At 38.6% G+C, this 23684-nt stretch overlaps 1 protein-coding gene across 1 annotated transcript in view; it reads right to left on the minus strand.

The window, feature by feature from the left end:
* Window positions 1–7296: 7296 nt before the first annotated feature.
* The window catches only part of TRHR (thyrotropin releasing hormone receptor), a 44353-nt gene continuing 27965 nt past the window's right edge, over window positions 7297–23684 (minus strand). Inside the window, exon 3 of the mRNA XM_061122851.1 lies at window positions 7297–7814. Within this exon, the coding sequence (XP_060978834.1) occupies window positions 7407–7814 (408 nt within the window). The 3' untranslated portion in view covers window positions 7297–7406. The remainder of the gene's footprint in view (window positions 7815–23684) is intronic.

Genomic DNA, 23684 nt, shown 5'->3' on the forward strand with positions numbered 1-23684 from the left:
CATAAAATAGAATCACAACCTAAATGATCTTAATTGCTTCTTTAAAATACTTCTGATGTCTCTAATTCATATTCTAAATATTGCCAAACTGTTCTATCTTGAGATGATATCATATTGATTTTTCATGGAAGTCAATATAGTTTCCTCATTGGGTTGTTAAATTCTTAGAAATGGGAAAAGCCCTTTATTTTCTTAAATTACTGTGGCAGTTCATCACATGTGGAGTATTCTTTTATTGGTTTCTCAATGAAGCTCTGAAATGCCTAACTTCTACTTTAATCTGTGAGGGAAAAATCTATATCAAAGAGCTCAACTCTGCACATGACTCCTCACCATGAAAATGAGGACAAAACTTAAATAGAAACTTTAGAAACCTCAGTTTTTTCACAGTTTGAACATGACTTTATGAAACACAGAAGTGTTCAGAGCAAATAGGAAGATTTGAATATATATCTTTGATATACTTTTACTTAAGACAGTTCATGTCCAGGTTTAGGCTTCAATGAAGTCAGATATAACTGACTGCTCTGAGGAAAACCATTATTTGTGGAAAGAGAAGAGTTTGATATGGGAGGTGGAGAAGGAGAGAAGAATATATTTATTACTACAGAGTACAGTAAGACTTCTTCATGTGTATTACTCTCAAAACATACTCACTTGGCCAGATCTTGGTTCTGATGGTTATTTACTATGGACAACTACAGATAAACAGAAAACAAATTGCTAAAGATGTTCATCCTCTGCTTCTTCCAAGAAGAACAAGTAATTCAAATGCTAGAAATAAATGTTCGTAGAACCTGGATGGATTGATTGTCTGTGGTGACTCCATAACTTACACCCAGTTCTCTCAGTCCATGAAAAAACATTCCAACTCCTTTGTGAGTTGCAGTTGAGAGATGTAAATAGTGTTGAATATATTATTTACAGAATTCATAGAGCCATGGGCAAACTATTTAAAATTTCTTTTTTCTCCAAAAATTAATCTTTTCCCTCTTCTTTCATGTTTATATATTTAACATAGTTTAGAGTGATGTATCTCTTTATGGACCACAGCCTTGTTGTGGCGAAGGGCCATGTGTAGCTCAATGAAACTATAAGCCATGCCATGCAGGGCCACAAAAGATGAATGGGACATAGTGAAGAGCTCTGACAAAACATGATCCATTGGAGGAGGAAATGGCAACTCACTCCAGTATTCTTGCCATGAGAAGCACATGACACTATGAAAAGACAAAAAGATATGATACTGGAAGATGAGCGCCCACCTCCTGCCACAAGATCAGAAGGTGTCCAATATGCTACTGGGAATGAGCAGAGGCCAATTATTAACACAAATAGCTCCAGAAAGAATGAAATGGCTGGGCCAAAGTGAAAATGATGCTCAGTTGTGGATGGGTCTGGTGGTAAAAGTAAAGTTCAATGCTGTAAAGAACAATATTGCATAGGAACCTGGAATGTTAGATCTATGAATCAAGGTAAATTGATCAGGCAATGCGGTCAGGCAGGTAATGGTAAAACTGAACCCTGACAGCTTAGGAGTCAGTGAACTAAAATGGACAGGAATGGACAAATTTACTTCAGATAACCATTATAGCTATAACTGTGGGCAAGAATCCCTTAGAAGAAAGGGAGTAGCCCTCACAGTCAACAAAAGAGTCTAAAATGCAATGCTTGGGTGCAGTCTCAAAAATGACAGAGTTATTTCAGTTCATTTACAAGGCAAATCATTGAACATCACAGTAATCCAAGTCTATGGCCCAACCACTGATGCAAAGAAGCTGAAGTCGAATGGTTCCATGAAGACCTACAACCCCTTCTAGGATGAACAACAAAAAAAGATGTCCTTTTCATCTTAGGAGATTGGAATACAAAAGTAGGAAGTCAAGATTATACTCATAAAAACAGGCAAATCTGGATTTGGAGTGCAAAATGAAGCAGAGCAAAGGCGAACAGAGTTTTGTCAAGAGAACGCACTGGTCATAACAAACGGCCTCTTCCAACAACCCAAGGGATTATTCTACACATGGACGCCACTAGAGGGTCAATACTGAAATCAGACTGATTATGTTCTTTGTAGCCACAGATGAAGAAGCTCTATAGAGTCAGCAAAAACAAGACCAGGAGCTGACTATGGCTCAAATCATGAGGTCCATATTGCAAAATTCAGGCTTAAGTTGAAGAAAGTAAGACAAACTACTAGGCCATTCAGGTATGACCTAAACCAAACCTCTTACGATTCTACAGTGGAGGTGATACATAGATTCAAAGGATTAGATCTGGTAGACAGAGTGTCTGAAGAACTATGGACACAACTTAATAACACTGTGCAGGAGGCAGGACTCAAAACCATTCCAGAGAAAAAGAAATTCAAGAAGGAAATGTGGTTGTCTGAAGAGACGTTATAAATGGCTGAGGAAAGAAACAAAGTGAAAGGCAAGGGAGACAAGGAAAGATATAGCCAACTGAGTGCAGCATTCCAGAGAATAGCAAGGAGAGATAAGAAGGCCTTCTTAATGAACAATGTAAAGAAATAGAGGAAAAAATAGAATGGGATAGACTAGAGATCTCTTCAAGAATATTGGAGACATCATGGGAACATTTCATTTAAGGATGGACACAATAAAGGACAGAAATGGTAAGGACCTAACAGAAGCAGAAGACATTAAGAAGTGGCATGAATACACAGAAGTATACAAAAAAGGTCTTAATGACCTGGATAACCATGATGGTGTGGTCATTCACCTAGAGCCAGACATTCTGGAGAGTGAGGTCCAGTGGGCTTTAGGAAGCTTCACTACGAGCAAAACTAGTGGAGGTGACAGAGTTCCAGCAGACCTATTTAAAATCCTAAAAGCTGATGCTGTTAAGAGTGCTGCACTCAATATGTCAGCAAATTTGGAAAACTCAGCAGTGGCCACAGGACTGGAAAAGGTCAGCTTTCATTCCAATCCTAAAGAAGGGTAATGCCAATGAATGTTTAAAGTACCACATAATTGTGCTCATTTTACCTGCTAGCAAGGTTATCTTCAAAATTCTTCATGCTAGGCTTCAGCAGTGTGTGAACTGAGAACTTCCACATATATAAGCTGGGTTTTGAAAATGCATAGGAACCAGAGATCAAACTCTCAACATTTGTTGGATCATGGAGAAAGCAAGTGAGTTCCAGAGAAACATCTACTTCTGCTTCACTGACTATGCTAAAGTCTTTGACTATGTGGATCCCAACAAACTGTGCAAAATTCAAGAGATGGGAATATCAGAGCACCGTTATCTGCCTCTTGAGAAACTTGTATGCAGGTCAGTTAGAACCACACAACGGGCTGGTTCAAAATTTGTGAAAGGAGTACATCAAGGCTGTATATTGTCACCCTTATATTTAACTTTGATGCAGAGTACATCATTTGAAATGCCAGGCTAGATGAATCCCAGGCTGGAATCAAGATTGCTGGGAGAAATATCAGCAATCTCATATATGCAGATGATACCACTCTAATGGCAGAAAGCAAAGAGAAACTAAAGAGCCTCTTGATGAGAGTGAAAGAGGAGAGTGAAAAAGTTGGCTTGAAACTCAACATCAAAAAACCTAAGATCATGGCATCTGATCCCATCACCTTATGGCAAATAGAAGGGGAAAAAGTGGAAGCAGTGACACATTTTATTTTCTTGGTCTCTAAAATTACCATGAACAGAGACTGCAGCCATGAAATTAAAAGACACTTGCTCCTTGGAAAGAAAGCTATGACATACCCAGACAGCATATCAAAAAAGCAGAGACATCACTTTGCTGATGAAGGTCCATCTAGTCAAAGCTATGGTTTTTCCAGTAGCCATGTACTGATGTGAGAGTTGGACCATAAAGAAGGCTGAGTGCTGAAGAACTGATGCTTTTGAACTGTGGTGCTGGAGAAGACTCTTGAGAGTCCCTTGGACTGCAATATCCAACCAGTCAACCCGAAAGGGAATCAACCCTGAATATTCATTGGAAGGACCGATGCTAAAGCTGACTCTCCAATACTTTGGCCACCTGATGGGAAGAGCTAACTCATTAGAAAAGACCCTGATGCTGGGAAAGATTGAAGGCAAAAGGAGAAGGGGGCAGCAGAGGATGAGATAATTAGATAGCAATACCGACTCAATGGACATGCATTTGAGCAAACTCTGGGAGATAGTGGACAGAGGAGCCTGGCATGCTACAGTTCATGGGGTCACAAAGAGCCAGACATGACTTAGACACTGAACAACAATAACAACAGTGATGTAACTCTGATTTTTTGAGTAGTTCAAAACCATGTGGATTCAGCATTACTAAGATATGTCCTCATTGTTATTTCATCACAAAAATGAAACAATTCAAGTATCCATTTAGTGTTTAGTTACACTCAAGTTTTATGACTGTAGTTTCCTTTGATTTAATTAATTGTTTAGCTCAAAGCAGCCATTTGTTTTGGTTTATTGTCAAGTTACATTGTTTTATGGATTTGGGTTGTTTAAGAATAATTGCAGAGTTTATATTTTTCTCATTTCTCTTCATTATTTAGAATATTTCTGTTGGAGAGAAGTTCTAGAAATGTACTCATAATACTGATGGAGAAGTCTGAAGTGGAAATTTATGTCTGTTTGTTTTATTAATCATCTGTGCCCTTTACCTAATTATTTTAGGTGCAAGATCTAACCAAAGACCTCAGCAATTAATGAAATTGGAAGTAATAAAATAACTCAAGGAATTTTATTAGGTGAGGCCTTAATAGCATTACTTCACTCCTTCAGCAACTTTTAATCTAGCTTTTTATTTTTCATTTGATTATTTGTTAACTTTTGGTTATTTAAGGCAGTATTTTTTATTTAGTACAGTGTAATAAAGAATACCTTAAAAAGTTAGATCGGTGCTGTGTAAACCCAAATATCTATTGGATATTGCATGGGAACATTTAACTTCATAATGGCATTAGTTTTAGAGTGGAAACACTATTAACTGTGTTTTTCATAATGGCATTTGCTTTAGAGTTGAAACACTATGAACTGTGTTCTTTTGAATTTCCCACGTAGTCTAAAACTAACAGATTATTAGCAAATAACTTTTTAAGCATTAAAACAAAAACTGAGCCCATATATTAAGCTTCCAAAGATAGGAAGAGTATATTATGTTCTGTGCATAACATATAAAACTAATCATAATAGTTTTCAACATCTAATATTATCATTCTGCAAAGTATATATATATATTTTTAATTATGCCATCAGGTCACAAGAATGTTAATCAGCATGCTAGCTTGAAAAAAAGGAAAAGAAAAAAGAAAGACATTTCTTCATTTTCTCTCCCTAACATCTACACAATTTGGGGAATTAATCCCTGATCCCTGGTCTTATCATAAGAAAACCACAGCTGGAGTGAGACTGTGATGAAGACAATGTTGATTAATTATCTACTAGCATGCCTGAGACATAGTAGATGTTCAAAGACATCAGTTCTTTCCTGTTATCAAAAAAATCTAGCATATTACAATCCCCCTTGTTAAGTAACTTACGGAACTACAAGCATGTGTCTGTATGCACCCACACACATGCATGTGTGATTTGGGGTTGGGTCACTCTAGTGCTCTATCTGTGTGATTCCAAATTCAATCTTTAATCCAGGATGAAAAGTCAGTTAAAATAGATTTCTTAGTGTCATGCATATAGACTTTTAGGGCATTTCCTATAAATGTTTGCTTGCATTTTTTCACTGCCACAGTGACAGGATAAGAATGTTTTCATGGAGTAGATGAGGCCAATTTTCACCAAAGCATATTCGGGATTGAGGTTTTAGATGGCAGAATCTCCATGACGTGGCATTTAAAAGCTAAAGTTTCCCAAACTGAGTAGCATATTCCTCATAAACAAGGTATTTGTGTGAGTAATGATCATTAGCAATAGGTTTCAGAAAAAAAGCCACAAGGTAGGGATATACCCTGGAGAAGGAAAATGTGTCTTTCCGGGCACTTAAAAGTATTCAGTATTTTCAACCCAATCATTAAAATTCAGCTATTACTGAATCAACACCGAGGGCCATTTTGACACTGGGAGATACTGATTAGCCAGATCTTAGTAGATGAGTCAGCCAAAAGGGATTAAAGCAGGCCCTGAGAGATTCACATTCACATCTCTCTAATAATCGCTGGAATAGAAGAGCAGGCCTGGTGTAACTGTGAAGATATATCAACAGTGAGATGAAATCAATTTTAGCTCTATTGAACATAAAGCTGACAAAATTTTTCATTGCTTTGATTTAGAATCTGTAACCAAATATCACAATCACAAGCATTTGGGGAAAAAAAAGAAGAAGAACCTACAAAAGACAAGCAGGCAGGCAGGAAAGACACTTGCAGACAAGTTAAAATCCAATGACTACAATGCTCAGTGGGGTCTTCATCTGGAAGTGTAATAGTCAGTCTTTGGTCGACTTAGAATAGCAACTAAGCTTTTGAGAATGTTTCAGACTTTTAAGCTAGATTCAACTAGAAGGATTTGCTTGACATGGCTCAGTAGTTTATACACGGGAATGCTCAAAACTAGGATTTTCTTCCTTAAAAGTTTCAGAGGAAAAAGTAAAACCTTGCTCTTGTCTTGGTTATATTTTTAAATATTAATTATGTGTTTGTATCTTCACAATTATTTAATCTAGTTGTTTCTCCTGTCTTACCCATCATTTTGAAGGCTTGAAGAGTATAGAACTGGACTTATTTAAATATCAAATCTACATGTCTTTTCAATTAGTAATTTTGGTTATGTTGAGGTTTTGGTTATTTACACTAAAGCTGAATGATGACCATCTACTTTGTAAAATATAAAAAATCAACTCAGAATTTTATAGGCATTATGACATTTTTCAAACAGTGAATATATTTGTCTGAAATCTCATTTTTACTCAACAAATAAAATGTTTTTTCCTATATTTCAGTGTAGTTTCAGATATTCATGAAGATAGCACTGTACATTATTAAAATGAAATGCTAAATGAAAACATTAAACTTTTTCATGTTGCCAAATTCTCAAATGTATGAATAATCTGGAGGGGGTGAAAAAATACATTTGATAAAGTTATGTTGAATAGAGTAAATAGATGCCTTGATTTTATCTAAAATTCACAGCCCCAGAATATACAGTGAAAAGTCTCAAATGGAAAGTTTCCACCATCTGGATCTTTCACAGATCTGCTCAGTTTTTTTTTATGATGTATATTTTTTGATATGAGAATGAAACAGAATCATTCTCATGGGATAGAGTACCTTGGGCCGGGATTTATTAGAACATCGGCAAAGAATTTGTCTGCTCTGTCATCACATATGAGTATTGGCTGTTTCCTCTCTTGGGTTGATAACTGCACAGATTTTCATTTTCTTTATCATCCATTTTCTCTACTCCATCAATCAACTTTGGTTGAAGGTTATTTCAGAAGCCAAGCAGGTGTCATCAAAAGACACCTTTGTGGCAGACAAGTAAGTGTCAGTGACGGTGATATCATCCAACTCTGTGCTGAAATGGTCAGACTCCTTGATGACGCTGTAATTTAGGGCCATGCTGTAGTTAGCTGGTTTCTCCATTGGCTTCTGCTTACAGTTGCAGAGCTTTCTGAAGGCCGCACGAAATTTCTGGGACATGAGATTGTAAATCACTGGGTTGATGGCACTGTTGAGATAAATGCAAATTCTGCAAAAGAGCAAGAACCAATTTTCTTGGAAAGGGCTGGAGAGAAATGAGTTGACAACCACAAGGGTTCTGTAAGGCATCCATAAAAGGGCAAACAGGATGACAACCACTGCCAGCATCTTGGTGACCTGTGGAGAAACAGAAATGCAGTGCAAACACAAATTAAAACAAAACAGGACCAAAGTATGAAAATAAGGTGACTCCTTCCCTGCCCTCTTCCAAACTTTAGTCCCAAGGCAAGGACTTGGGTGAGGGCAGTTTATTTCGGAGATGAACCCAGGGAGCAAGATTAAAGGCACAGAGGATAGAGGGACAGAGGAGGAAAAGCCAAAATAAGGTGTATTTTTGACAGCTCCCACTGGGGAAAACTTTGGGTCAAGTGATACATTTGGATCATTTGTCCAGTTTGGGAGGCATTTATTCACCAACTGCCCTTTGTTGAGAGATGCCTTATTTAAATTGCCCTGTACCGCCAGGATTCTCCTGCCTGGAAATTTCTGGGGGCTTTAGAGAGAATCTTGAGGCGGAGAAGAGGAGAGACAGTCAGAGGACAGTGGATACCTGGAGTGCAATGTTCTCTGCGAGCGGGGACCACCCACGATAGCCATGAAGTCATGGCTGAAATCCCAGTCTAACAGAATGTAATCCAAGGCATGAGAAGTGTCTGTGGTAAGCATTAGGAGACTTTGGATCCAATCCTATCTTTACTCACCTTTTCTTCAAGAGCAACACTTTTCATATTTTAAAATCAGTTTTCAGTTATCTTTAGTCCCTTGCAGCGTTTGAAAAATTTCAGATTCCTCAGCCCAGACTTTCTAGATGTTCGGAACTTGAAAATACTTGAAAGTAGGAGGGACTGATGCTTCCTCCTTTAACCTCCCAGCTGCTTTTCTGAAGCCCCACTGCCAGCCTTTAGCTTGTTCTGGCATCAAGAGAGACCCTGCTGTGTAGAAATAAGGATTCCACAGCCAGACATCTACTCTGTCATTAGTATCCACTATAAATTCAACTCCTTGTACTTAATACTGATGACAGAATCCGTCTTACTCTTCTCTGTTAGAGTACCTTCCTTTTCCCCACTAGTACTCCTTCTGATTCTGGGACTCTGTCTTACCCTTTAACCATATCTTGTCCACCCCAGGCACTCCTACAAATCCTGCATTGTGGGGGTAATTCTGTCCTCTTGCTGTTATTCTATAGCAGTTGTCTCTTTTCTGAGCTTTCCAAATACCATTTTCTGTAAAACTTCTAATTTGTATCTGACTCTGTGCGACCCCATTGACTGTAGGCTGTTAGGCTCCTCTGTCCATGGAATTCTCCAGGCCAGTATACTGGAGCGGGTAGCCGTTCCCTTCTCCAAGGGATCTTCCCAACCCAGGGATCGAACCCAGGTTTCCCACATTGCAGGCAGATTCTTTACCATCTGAACCACCAGGGAAGCTCACTTATGGACACACATAGCCTTTATAGCTTTTTGAGCTACTAATATCTTTTTTTTTTTAAATAGCTCCTACAACTTCTCCGCAATAGTACCTAAGTACTATCTATCCACCCAGTCTCAAGTTACTGTTTCCATGGCTCCCAGGGCCATTTGATCACTTTCTTGAAGCTCTCCCTGCCCTTGAAGAATGTCCCCCAAGCCCTCCTGCTTTCCTCACACCCTGGGTGATCACTGTTCACTGTTCTACTGACTCGGTGCAGGTAGAATAATTACATTTTATATTTGGCTTACTGGGGCACAGAAGTTGTTCAGTAGAAAGTGATATTCCCATTGACTAATATAATACCAAGTAAAACATTCCAGAGATCCTGCCTTCTTTCAGAGATAAGGAGGATCTATTCAGACAAGAGGTTAATGGAAGCCTGCTTTTTCTTAAGCTGACATTGAAGGTTAGGAGTAAATACTTTAATTGATCCTAGGAAATTAAAAGCTTAATTCAGTGATAAGTATTCTGAGCCTTGGAAGGAGCCATAGTAATTATCATCTTTGTCATCATCATCATCACTCACATCTCTGTTTTGTCCACTGCCTGGTACTTCAGGTTCTCTGACATCAGGCCACTGCTTCACACTTGCCAACATCCTCCCACTCCTTGCCAAGGACTGAGCATCCTATATTTGAGCCCCTGGCTTAACCTACAGTTGGAATGCCAGCGTTACATTAGAGTCTTTATAATGGTCTGTCATAAAGATATGTAAACATGATCTTATTTAATCTTTATTAATATGTAAGCTAGTATTTTGCATATGAAGAAATTGAGGTTTAGAGAATCTATGTGATTTGTCTAAAGACACATAGCTAGTAAAGGACAGCCATGATTCAAGCTAAGTCTGCTTAAGCCAAAGCCCATGCTCTTTTCTTTATAGTTTGCTCTCGCTGTGAAACTCATTTTCATTAATGAGATTTCTACTATGTTATCCCCATATGGTGCCAAAAACATTCAACTTCTTCTAAGTATAATTCCAACTTACTTATTGCTGTTAAATTTCTGAACTTTAAGATTGAATTTTATCTGTTTATTTTTTCCCTACAACTAAATCCACTAAATCCACATTTAATATCTACCTACATGTTTTTACTTAGTGTGAGTGAGGGAGCAACTTTCATTGTCTTAGAAGAAAGCAGTCAGTTTTTAGGTTAGCATCTCTGCCATGTGCTCCCCATGTATACTTTGGCATCACTCCCCACACTTTTTATTTCAGTGAGTTATATTTGTCCACCTGTCCAATAGATGGTGAACTTTCTTCAGGACATGAGTAAAGTTTGTTCATTTCTCTTTCCTTGGGAATTTAATTCAGTATGTGACATAAGAGAGGGCTTCTTAGGTGGTTCAGTAGGTAAAGAACCCGTGGGCAACACAGGAGATGCCAGTAGATATGGGTTCAATCCCTGGGTCAGGAAGATCCACTGGAGAAGGAAATGACAGCTCCAGAATACTTCAAGAATACTGCAATATTCTTGCCTGAGAAATCCCAAGGACAGAAGAGCCTAGTGGGCTACGGTCCATGGGTTCGCAAATAGTCACAACTGAGCACACACACACACACACACACACACACACACACACACGTGACATAAGATAGCCCTCAATAAATGCTGAATAAATTCAGATATAGAAATAATTATTTCAAAATATGTAAACATGATCCTTTTCTGTGTTTTAACACTCCCAAGTATTGGTAGAGAATTTTTGTAAACATTTAAATTTTTTTAACATTAAAAATCCCTTTTAAATAGAGATTAGTTAATTAGTAAAACGAATCCTTAATACATTTCAGCTTTTTGTTTGAAATATATTTAAAAAAATTTTAAGGCATGTGGAATGAAACAAATACAAAGATGTTTCTATGACTGACCCAGAGGGAAAAACGTCCCCAGTAGGCTGATAGAGAATACATTTAATTTCACTCGGAACTATTTTAGTCAATTCCAAATATCTCTAGTTGCATTTAATCACTTTCTAAAATGTTCACAAGTGTTTAGTGTAGCCATAACTTGGATTTTAACAGTTTCTTAATATAGGAGCAAACACCTAGAAAGGAAATGTCCTGGAGACTGTCTTTCATACCCAATTAATTTTGCTGTTGGTTGTTCAAGCTTTACTTCTGTTGTGATTCTAAATAAGTGACAAAAATGCAAATTTAAAAATATCTTTGGGCCATTGTTTTTTTTTTGTGTGTGTTATTTTTTAATTTTTAATTAATTTATTTATTTTAATTGGAGGCTGATTCCTTTACAATATTGTAGTGGGCCATTGTCTTTAAGCACTGACATTTTGCTGGGGAAATGCATGGGATATGCAATGAGTTGAAAGATTACTTCTTTACAGAAGCCTCTTCCCCAGGACCTACTGGTCTTTGAGAAATAGCATGAGACAGTTTTCAGGGGGAAATGATCTTATCATATATTTTTGATTGGGAAGGAATTTATTTATCCATTTATTTCAGGAGATTCATTTGCATTCCTGCTGGGTACCAGTTAATCTTCTGGCTCTTAAGGATTTGACAGTGACCCAGAGACACATTGCCAGTGGCTTCATGTATTTTGCAATCTGATACAATGCAATCAATGCTAAGTGAGAGGAAAATTTTGGTTCTATGAGAGCCCCTGATCTGGATTTGGGGTTGAGGATTGGTGAGTGAGGGTTTGGTGTCAGTGATAGTTAAGCCAAAATCTGAAGGTAAAGAAGACAGGACAGTGTTGCTGCAGAGATTGGGTGTGTGTGACATGCTGGAGGCATGAGATAGGGAGGCAGGGCAGGAGGACCAGAAGTAATTCCGTGTGCAAGTTTCAACTGCAGACCATGGGAAGAAGTGGAGTGACCTCTTTCTCTAGGAAGCTTGAGGAAACCATTACAAAGCCATCATTTTCTGTGGGGTACTTCGTAGTCCCTCTGCTAGGACAGCTGCCAAAGGAGATGCAGAGTGTTGAGTTCTAAAAACATCAGCTTCATGGAGCTAAGAAGTCAATGAAGAAACAGGCAGCCATTTTCGCAGAGTATATTGAGGACCAGGAAGAGGTCATAAGAATCAGTTAAGTAAAACATAGTGTTCAGCTTGAGAGGGTGCCGAATCCTAACCACTAGACCACCAGGGAACTTAGTGTTTAGCTTGAGAAGCTGCCTACAGAGATGGTTGGGGAGAGGAGGGTGGGAACAGGAGGGTCTAAGCTGGGCAGGCCTCTGTCCTTGGCCACCATGGTGAAGGGCTGACTTTTTCATGTGGACCAGCTTGAAACTTTAAAATCAAGCCCTGGCTATAGATATTTTGGGCTTCCCTGGTTGCTCAGATGGTAAAGAATCCATTAGACAATGCCTGAGACAGGGGTTTGATCCCTGGGTCAGGAAGATCCCCTGGGGAAGGGAATGACTACCCATTCTAGTATTCTTGCCTGGAGAATTCCATGGAGAGAGGAACCTGGTGGGCTACAGTCTATGGTGTCACAAAGAGTCAGACATGACTGAGCGACTAAGCACATATGCATGAAACCTCCCCAACTAACCCAATAGATATTTTACTCTTTCAATATATTTAATTATATGGAATAAGTGGCATATAGTTCTCACAAGGAAGTTTTAACTCAAGCCTCAAAACCTCATTTTGTTATCTTTATAAAAATCTCTAGATAAAAACTTATTCAGGTATTTCTTTTCTTCCTTTAAAATTTTTTAAACAAAGATGTGAACTGGATAGGTGTCTATCTGATTGTTAAGGTTGAGAGTACAGCTCCTTGAATGGATTCAAGCTTAACTTTGCCTATGTGTGCTGCCTGTGAAAAGCCAGAGGCTCTCTAGGTTCTCTATTCCAGGCTGCTGAGGAAACTGGTTTTCCTAACTACCATCTTTAGTACTAGCACTATGACTCTTACTGCAAGTTCTAAAACTATTAGCTAACATTTGTATCTTGCCTTTAGGTAAACAGTGTTAGATTTATAGAAAAATCACAGAATGTCCAAATACTCAACACCAAAGTTCCACTAAGACCTTACACTAGTATGGTGCATTTATTTGTCACAATTAATGACAATTTTTACACAGAATTAGCTAACTCCATACTTTATACAGATTTCATGCCCTTTTTTCTGTTCCAGGATCCCATGCAGGATACATTATATTTAGTTATTACGTCTCCTCAGGTTCCTCTGGGCTGTGACCATTTTTCTAACTTTCCTTCGTTTGATGGTCTTGATAGTTTTGAGGAGTATTACTGGAGAGGCATTTTATAGAATATCTTTCAGCTTGAGTTTGGATGATGTTTTCCTCATGGTTGAAGTGAAGTTATGGAGTTTTTAGAGGAAGGCCACAGAGGTGAACTGCCATTCTCAACACAACATATCAGAGGAATAGGCTACCAACTTGACTTATGACTGATGACATTAACTTGTACATTGCTTTATAGAGATATAATTTACATATAATTAAGTTCACCTACTTAAAGTGTACAATTCAAGGGTTTTGCAACCATTATCACAATCTAATTTTAGAACATTTTTATCATCCCAGAAACTCTATACCTATTAACAGTCACTCTCTACCATCCCCCTACCCTTCCCAGCCACTAATATCCTTTATATTTCCATAGATTTGCCTATTTGAACATCTCATACCGTTGGGATCATGTAGTCTTTTGTGTCTGACTGATGTCTTCCATTTAGCATAATGTTTTTTAAGGTTCATCCATGTTGTGGCATGTATTAGTACTTCATTTCTTTTATTGCTGAATAATATTCCATCCTATGTATATATCACATTTTATTTATCCACTTCTGATGGTTATTACTATAATGCCTAGTAAAAAGTACTAACTGATTTTACAGATCAGGACTCAAGAAAGAGAAAGAGTAAAGACAAAATATAAACAGTTAAAATAACCCTCTTAGACCACTCCTGTAAACTTGGAGACCAACTACAAGAGAGAAAAGCATGAGTAAGAGGAAATGAGGATTTTTGGAGAAAAACATTGTTTATTTATACAAACAAAAACTTTCGTTTATCAGGCAAGCCTGTTTGGAGTGGGTTCAAGAGAAGATGGAAAAAATGGATAGAGGTTATAAGCATACCTTTTGAGAGTTTTTCTGGGAAAAGGAATAGAAAAGCAGAAGGGCTATCAGAGGAGGATGAAGAATCAATTTTTTTTTAAAGATGAGAGACTACAGCATTTTTGTTTGCTTAGGGAACAATCCTCTAGGAGAGGGGAAATTTTATGATCCAGATGGAGAAAGAAGACAATTGGAAGAGCTATGTTCTTGAATAGGGAACAGAGTCTAGTGCAGAAGTGGTGTGGTTGGCCTCTTCACAAGTGTAGACACAAAATTACTTTTTCAATATCTGTTTTTTTGTTGTTGTTGTTCTTAGGTGTACTTGATCTAAACAATCAAGATAATCAAGGGAAAAAAAATGCCACTTTCTTGTCAACACCCTGAATCCTGAGTGGAGTCCTGATAGCAGTTAATTGCTTAATTCCTTGGATTTAACAAAATACTTTCATTCCCCTTAAACCATTTTCTGTTCATGTCCCAGTGAGATCTGTGGAACAAGTGTTATTATTCCCATTTCATTGATGAATGGTAACTGAGCTCAGAGAAGCAAAGTAATAAGGTCATACAGCTCACATACAAAAGCAAAGCTAGGGAGGGAGGAGCCAAGATGGCGGAGGAGTAGGACGGGGAGACCACTTTCTCTCCTACAAATTCATCAAAAGAATAACTGAACGCAGAGCAAACTTCGCAAAACAACTTCTGATCGCTAGCTGAGGTCATCAGGCGCCCAGAAAAGCAGCCCATTGTCTTCGAAAGGAGGGCTGCATAGTTGGAGAAGTCCTGAGACTACAGGAAGAATAAAACTGAAATCCAGAGGCAGGAGACTTAAGCCCAAAACCTGAGAACACCAGAAAACTCCTGACTACAAGGAACTTTAAGTAATAAGTGACTGTCCAAAAGCCTCCATACCTACACTGAAACCAACCACCACACAAGAGCCAATAAGTTTTAGAGCAAGACATACCACGCAAATTCTCCAGCAACGCAGGAACATAGCCCTGAACATCAACATACAGGCTGCCCAAGGTCACACCTAACACATAGACCCATCTCAAAACTCATTATTGGGCACTCCATTGCTCTCCAAAGAGTAGAAATCAAGTTCCACGCACCAGAACACTGACGCAAGCTTCCCTAACCAGGAAATCTCGACAAGCCAATCGTCTAACCCTACCCACTGGGTTAATCCTCCACAACAAAAAGGAACCACAGACCTCCAGAATACAGAAAGCCCACTCCAGATACAGCAATCTAAACAAGATGAAAAGGCAAAGAAATACCCAACAGGTAAAGGAACATGAAAAATGCCCACCAAGTCAAACAAAAGAGGAGGAGATAGGGAATCTACCTGAAAAAGAATTTAGAATAATGATAATAAAAATGATCCAAAATCTTGAGAACAAAATGGAGTTACAGATAAATAGCCTGGAAACAAAGATTGAAAAGATTCAAGAACTGTTTAATAAAGACCTAGAAGAAACAAAAGCAAAGCTAGTTATTAAACTAAGGTCTGTTGACTCTAAGTCTCACTTTCTTTCAGATAATTACAAAAATCAACATATATGGTAAGCTGAAGCCTTCTAATTGCTGTAAATAATGTTTATGAAGTGTTTGAAAGGATAATATTGTGAAGGACAGGGAAGCCTGGCGTGAGGCAGTCCGTGGGGTCACAAAGAATTGGATACAACTCAGCTACTGAACAATAATATCAGCAGGAATCAGTGGTAGCCCTGGAATTACATATGATTTTTGCCCCAAATTGGAGTGTTACATTTAGGAAGTACTGATTAGGGAAAAATTGTCATAACAAGGCAGACAATAATTCTTCATACTAATGAATTTCCTAGGGAAAAAACAAACAAGAAAATTTAAAATGCAAAAGTAATAAAATTGCAGAAAAAAATAAAATGGAAACTTCTGTCTTTTGGGGTTATAGCCCAATTAGTACTATATCACTTATGAGGATCTGGTTATGTAAAATCTAAGGAAATTTTGATTAATCAAAGATTAGTTTATTAGTCCATCTAGGAAGTCATGGGCAATTGATCGATATCCCAGAGTACTCTGGGAGATTTAGTTGAAACTCTTGTACTGATAAAGAAAAATTTTTTTCTGATTTTTGATTCTGTGTATGATTCAGAAAAAAAATCCTGTGCTTGGTCATGGGTCTTGCTATTATCCAGACGTTCCCTCCTGGGAGATAAAGGCTGTGACACGGTCCTTCTGCATGTGAGTGACGGACAAAGTTCAGTGGGATCTGGCATCTTGGTTTCAGAGTCCACCTCCGAGTTCTGAGGAGACTGGACAGGTCATGTGACATGTTTGAACCTCATATTCTGAGCCAGTAATTAGACAATCTGGCTTTCTCTCAAAAATCTCTCCGATTTGAACATTCCACACAAATCTAACTGATGTTACTAATGATGAGACAATATTCAAATATGTTTGTGATCATTTTCACGTGACTGGGTTTTGTTATTGGGGGTTCTGGAGCCAGGCAAAGGGAAACAGCCCCTGGGGTATATGTATCCCTCCATTCAGCTCCTAACCACAGTGATTGTTGATAATCATCTTAATCACTGCATTCAGAGAGGTGATGCAGTTTCTTGAAGTGCTGAAGAAATGACTAGAATTTATTTTAATATCCTGTAGCTAACTAAGCACGCAGTGCTTCTCTAGACTCAGGACCCCGGCTTCTAGACCCACTACTGTTTCTCTTCGAAAGTTCATTATAACTGAAATATTGTTGAAGACATGGCATTCTAGAAAGATATACAGGTGTCACTTGGAGAAGAAAGCAAATAATTGAATCCTTTTTCAGGAGTACTGTCAAGTTAAAAACCGAATCTATAGAAGTTTTAAAAAGAATGGTTAGGCAAAAATTACTCAATAAAAGGCCCACTGAAACACTTGCTGTCATTTAGTGGCAGGATATCTAAATTGCAGGGCAATTTGAAAAATCTTTCTTAGAACTGAAAAGGCAAAGTCATATAACAGGAGATGACAACCACATCAGCAAATGTATTTGAAGAATATTTACCACTTTTCTTTTATAATGAATGATTATCAAGAGCGTCATAACAGGTAACTTTAACTTTTAAATAGGCTCTTTATCAGGTTGGATCCCACATTCTATAATGCTAAAGCTCTGTTTTAGGCTTTATGAACAAAGTAAATCAACAACTAACTTCCGTAGGATTGTACAACAGGTTGGGAGAAGTCCTTCATACACATGCCTCTGATGTAATGTGTTCATGCACAGCTGAATTATTACTGAGTAAATATTTTTTGCAAATGTTAAAATATAATTGTGGAGGTCTGTGTGGGGGTAGGGCTCTTTAAATTAGCAAAGTGCTCTAGTTCTTGCACTTCTGGCTGGAATACTCTTATTTTCAGAAGTGTACTTCCTCTGACACATTTGTTGGTTAATGGATATAAAAGTTAGCCTTTAATCTTCTAATGCCATTGTTTGAAGGGTAACAATATGTTCTGTGTTTGGAACTTATCCACATTCTCCTGTATAGTTGCATATTAACAAAATGTTCTGTTACTGGGAATATTTTTCCTCCCAGCTGACCTATGATCAATGTGGTTGATGATGCTTTGCATTTTGTGACATTAATTGGCACAATGGAAGGAAAAACTTGACTAGACAATTATGCAAATCTGAACTTAGCCAAGCCTCAATATTGATTGGGGGCCCCTGGAATTTTCCACTTTCAGCCTGTTCTGCTTTGTTTTGACTTACTGTCTTCACAGACAGTTTAAAAAAGACAGTTATCCTCAATGTGGATGTTTCTTGGAGTGAGATCATTGATGGAATTTAAAAATTGAATGATGGGGCCGGAGAAGGGGTTGGAATCAACTCAAAGTCAGCAAAAGTATAATAAAAGTGAATAAAGTGTGAGTGGTGATTCACGGTGGAGAGGTGGACGGCCATAACCTGTGTTGTGGATTACTTGCAGATTTCTTGACAAGAAGCCACACAGGGATGCTAAAGCATAGGCTTCTTGACTCCACCTGTCAAGTACTGTATCTAAATGTTCCCCTCAGAATAGCCATTCTGGTAAGAATTTTGAAGCGTTTTTGGTCTCTCCTCTGATTTAAAAGGTCCATGAAAGTATCAGCAGGGGTTCCCAGTAGAGACACTGTGGTTGTCTTTGGTGATGGCTGAGGGTGGAGAAGGAGAAATTAAGTGAAAACAATGGTGATACAAGACTTTTCAAGTGTAAATCTGTAAGTGTGGTATATCCAGTGAAATTGAAGAAAAGTTCTTTTCTTCAGTGTTCTATAGGTGTTGAGGACTTCCTCAGCTCTTTTAAGCAGAGCTATTTCCTGAGTGAGATGATTGTGGGGACAGAAAACCAGACTCTACATCCCAGGGGTGCTGTGTGTGCCAGCAGAGCCTCGAGTTGGCCCTCTGTGGGGGAGATTCAAGAGCAGCGGTGACAGTTGGTGTTACAGGGTGGCACACCTCTGTGTATAACATGATGTGGCCTTTCTGCTGTGACTCCTCCAGTTCTCCAGAATAATCACTGAGCATCTCCAGATACCAAGTGTGAGTCACCTCTTGTGGAGAATACTCAACACTCTGCACCCAGCTTTGATGTGGGATGAACCCTCAAAGCTTGTACTTTCCCTCATGAGCAAAGATAGGGAGAGGCATGGACACATGAAGAGTGGGGAAAAATGGTGGGAGGTTGAACTGTTCCAGTTGGTAGAGCCAGGGCTCAGGGCAAAACTATACCAATGCCTCTCAGGGTGAGAGAGACCTGAGTGGTTGTAAGCCTCACTTTCTGAGAATCTCTGAGAGGCTGTGTGAGAAGGGAACTGGGCAGTATTTCTTCACATGTGTCAATCTGGAATGAAGAAAACTGGATGAAAATGAAAGGTATTCCAATCTAGCAAAAGGAATTGGCAGATGAAAGAGAGGAAGAGAATGAAGACGTATGAAGTGCCTACTGTGTGGCAGGAAATGTGCTTGGCACTTTCCTCACAACTGCCTTACTTTATCTGCATTTTACAAAGGATAAGACTGACGCTGAGAAAAGTCATACACACTTTAAGGAGATGTATGTTTGAATTGAAAATCTCCTTATCCTCTTTAATATAATGCCTAGAATTTGGAGAAGAAATATTTTTTTCCCTAAAGTTTGCAAAAAAAAAAAAAATCCAAATGAATGAATGAGTGAAAAGTTGCTTAGTCGTGTCCGACTCTTTGAGACCCCATGGACTATACAGTCCATGGAATTCTCCAGGCCAGAATACTGGAGTGGGTAGCCTTTCCCTTCTCCAGGGGATCTTCCCAACCCAGGGATCAAACCCAGGTCTCCTGCATTGTAGGTGGATTCTTTACCAGCTGAGCCACAAGGGAAGCCCAAAAATACTGGAGTGGGTAGACTATCCCTTCTCCAGCAGATCTGCCAAATCCAGGAATTGAACCAGGATCTCCTGCATTGAAGGTGGATTCTTTACCAGCTGAGCTATAAGGGAAGTCAAATTAAACAAACAAACAAACAAACAAACAAACAAACAAAAAACCCAAAACATGTGCTTAAAGGTTGGAACTGATGCAGGCTGTATGTGTAGAAGAGTAGGGAGAATGAAAAACTAATTCTTAAGGGAACCCTCCTTCACTGTTGGTAGGATTGCAGACTGGTGTAGCCACTGTGGAAAACAGAATGTCAGTTCCTCAAAAAATTAAAAATAGTTACCATATGATCCAGCAATCCCAGCAATTTGGGGGCACATATCCAGAAAAGATGAAAACTCCATTTCTAAAAGATACATGCCCTCCAATCTTCACAGTGGCACTATTTACAATAGCCAAGACATGGAAGCAAACTAAATGTCCAATAACAGGTGAATGGATAAAGAAAATGTGGTATATAATACACAATGGAATATGACCCAGCCATGAAAAAGAATGAAACAATGCCATTTGCAGCACCACGGATAGACTTAGAGATTATCATACTAAGCAAAGTAAGCCAAATAGAGACAAATACCATATTATGTCACTTCTATATTATGTAGAATCTAAAATATGATACAAATGAACTTATTCATGAAACAGAAATAGACTCACAGATATAAAGAACAAATTTACAGTTACCAAATGCTGGGGAGGAGTAAATTAGTAGTTTGGGATTAGCAGATATAAACTATTATATATAAAATAGATAAAAAGTAAGATCCTACTGCACAGCACAGAGAACTGTATTCTATGTCTGATAATGAGCCATAATGGGATAGAATATGAAAAAGAATGTATATGTTCTTCAATATATGTTCTTTATATATCAGAATCACTTTGTTGCACACCAGAAACTAACACAACATTGTAAATCAACTATATTTCAATTTAAGAAAAGAGTCCAGATAAGGTTAAAAAAAAAAAAACCAAAAAACCCCAAACTAATCCTCAGTGCTATCCAGGGTTTATCAGAACTTAACAAAGATATTCCTATTCATACTGTGATACCAAGTCCTGATGGAACATATTTTTGGAATGTTTCTGATTTCAGGCTCTTCTGCTAACAGTAGAAAGCAGCTGTGTGCTAGGTAACCTTTGCAGCTAGACCTGAGGATTAGCTGCAAAGCTTGCCACAGTACTAGCAACTATTGTAGGGGGAAGTTTGGGTACTGATAACCGTACATGAGGAAAAGCAGGCTTCCTTCCTGTTGCTTGTATGTTCCCTTGCTCACAGGAGGTGGGTATTTGGAAACATGCTGGGAAGGGAAAAACTCAGCTGGCACAATTGGGATTCAAATTATAATGACATCTCAATTTAGAGAATAAAATGTCAGTGAATTCTTTTATGAGCCATGCTTGAACAATGCACCAGTTCATCTGCCAGGGGTTGAGTGTCCTATTTGGTCTTTTCTGAGTGTTTTCTCTTCCAGGTAAATTACTGGTGAATGGCTAAGCATGTGGAAAAGCTTATCTTAATAAGTCTTACTTTGGTTTCCTTACCTTTGTGCCGAGGGTGTGTTTATGAGACCTTAGAAATTCTGTATGAGGCATCTTGGCTGGGTCTGAGCTGGGAATCCAGTTATGGGCTATCTCACTTCTACGAAGATACTGATCCTTTCTGAAGAAGAGATTCGCAATCTTATTTCCCTCATGCTTCTCTGGCCCCATACGGCTGACACTGCAGACTGTAATACAGACAAGTGATCCCTCGGCTGCTCACCCGGCAGGGATGGGAAATCAATGAGAATGTCTTAAAATGTAAAGTGAGTGATGGAGGGGAAGAGAGGTGGTCTCTAAACAGCAATTAAGCTCTCAGGGCTGCCAAACTTTGGGTGGGCATTTCGTTGTCTTGTTCTAAAGGTCTTGGACAAAGTCCCTGATTACAGGGCGGACAGCACCTGTAAGGCAGCCAACTCCTTCTCTACCCGTTCTCCCTGGAGAGACAGCCTGCACCAGGCTTGGGCCCCTCCGGAGTTACAGAGTTACTTACCTAGCCATCCCAGAAGAGCCCATAGTGACAGCCAAAATGGGGGAGGCATAACCATAAATTCAGCATTTTCATTGACTCTTAACTTTCTGATATGTTAAACATGGGACTTAGAGTGAGAATCAGAAGATATGGTTTGAAATTTTAGCTTCACTAGTCATTACCATTCAAAGCTTTCTGAGCCTTGATGTCTGCATGTAATATAGGAAAATGTATGTTTGAAGATTAATTGCAAGGAGGTCATGGAAACATGTTGTAACACATACTATACCTTCCTAACATAAGGGGATGTTGTATTCCTTGTCCTAACTTGAAATCTGCATCCTTGGTAAGGGTTGCTAGTTTTATCACCAGGTGTTAACCTAACTTGACCTTTCCAGGTGGCCAAGTGGTAAAGAACTCGCCTGCCAAGCAGGAGACACTTTGATCCCTGGGTCAGGAAGATCCCCTGGAGGAGGAAATAGCAACCCACTGTAGTATTCTTGCTTGCAGAATCTCAGGACAGAGGAGCCTGGCAGGCTATAGTCCATGGGGTCACAAAGAGTTGGACATGACTTAGCAACTTAACAATAACAGCAGCTAACCTAACTGAATGGAGCCACTTTACATTTATCTGCTTTTTGTCATTTGACTAGAAACCCAAATGAATCTACAAAGTATATGAGGCAAACCATGGCATACTGGCCCTGTGCTATGAGGCCCATGCTTTCGCCACAGATTATTACATCTTTAGATCCTTTTTCAATGATATTGCCCAGGAAGTGCTGGTATAGTGGTTAAGAGAACAGGTTATGAAGCCAGATATAGCTGGATTCTGATTCTAGTTCTGCCTCTTTCTAACTGTGGGGCACTGAGCAAGACATCCCAGGCTTCTAAGCCTCAGTTTACTCAACTGTGAAATGGAAGTAAGTATAAAGAATGAATGAAATAATTTACATAAAGGACCAGCAGTCCTCAATAAATAACAGCCAATTTTACAATTGGAGTGGCGAGATTTCCCATGTCTTAAGCATAATACGGGGGGCTTTATTGAATAATTTTATAGTATTTATGAGGTAGGTATTCCCTTTATAGATGAAGGCAGAGATCCAGAGAAGTTAATATTTTTAGAGAGAGTGGTTAGTACTAACCCTTCCCTAAGTCACTTCCATCTCTCCCTGTTTATTTCCTCTGTACTAATAATCACATTCTAAAAGGATTCTGTTGCTTCATTTGGTTGTTTATTATAAACTAAACAAATAACAAACCTCCTTAGAATGATAATGGCTCCTTGAGCATTGCAGTTCTACCTTACATGCAAGGAACAACACGAAGGTCTCCACCTGGTAGGTGCAATAAATGTTCAGAAAAGAAATGACTCTATAAAGAAAGAAAAAATTTACTAATGCTATTCCATATGGAATCCATGGAGTTCCACGTGGTTGTTTGATACTTCTAGCCCTAATCGCAAACGTCATTCTTATTTTGGATCTTTTTTCTTTCCTGGTCCACAAGGTCTTGATGGTGGGAATAATGTGAGTACATATTTTTATCTCTAGCTCCTCAGGCAAGGTTTGGCATTAAAAAAAACACTTGAAATTAAAAACTAAAATCAGTGTGTAAAAATTTAGTGTCCAAGAGATCAATGATAGATCAGACTGGAATTATGCTGAAGAAAAATTTCTGGGGAATAGTCTGTAGAATTAAAGAAATGTTGGATATGTGGTTATGAAGAACTTAGGAAATGTAAAGAGCTAAAGAGATGCTAACTCAGTATGATTCATGCTGAGTTCACTTCCCATTACTGGATGTTGATTGATACTCTGCTAATGTTCACCAAAGTAAGGTGAAGGTCGCCTCCAAAAGATATAAATCTTATTTTGACAGCCATTCTTGTTCTGTCTTATCTCCTGCTGTCAAAGTTAGTCAGCTGTGGTTTCTCTGTCACTTATGAAACTGTAGAAAACTGTTTCTTTAGATGTCATTCTGCATCTTAACTTTGCATGTTTAGAGCCTAT

The sequence above is a fragment of the Dama dama genome, chromosome 21, assembly GCF_033118175.1.
Source record: "Dama dama isolate Ldn47 chromosome 21, ASM3311817v1, whole genome shotgun sequence".
Taxonomy (NCBI): domain Eukaryota; kingdom Metazoa; phylum Chordata; class Mammalia; order Artiodactyla; family Cervidae; genus Dama; species Dama dama.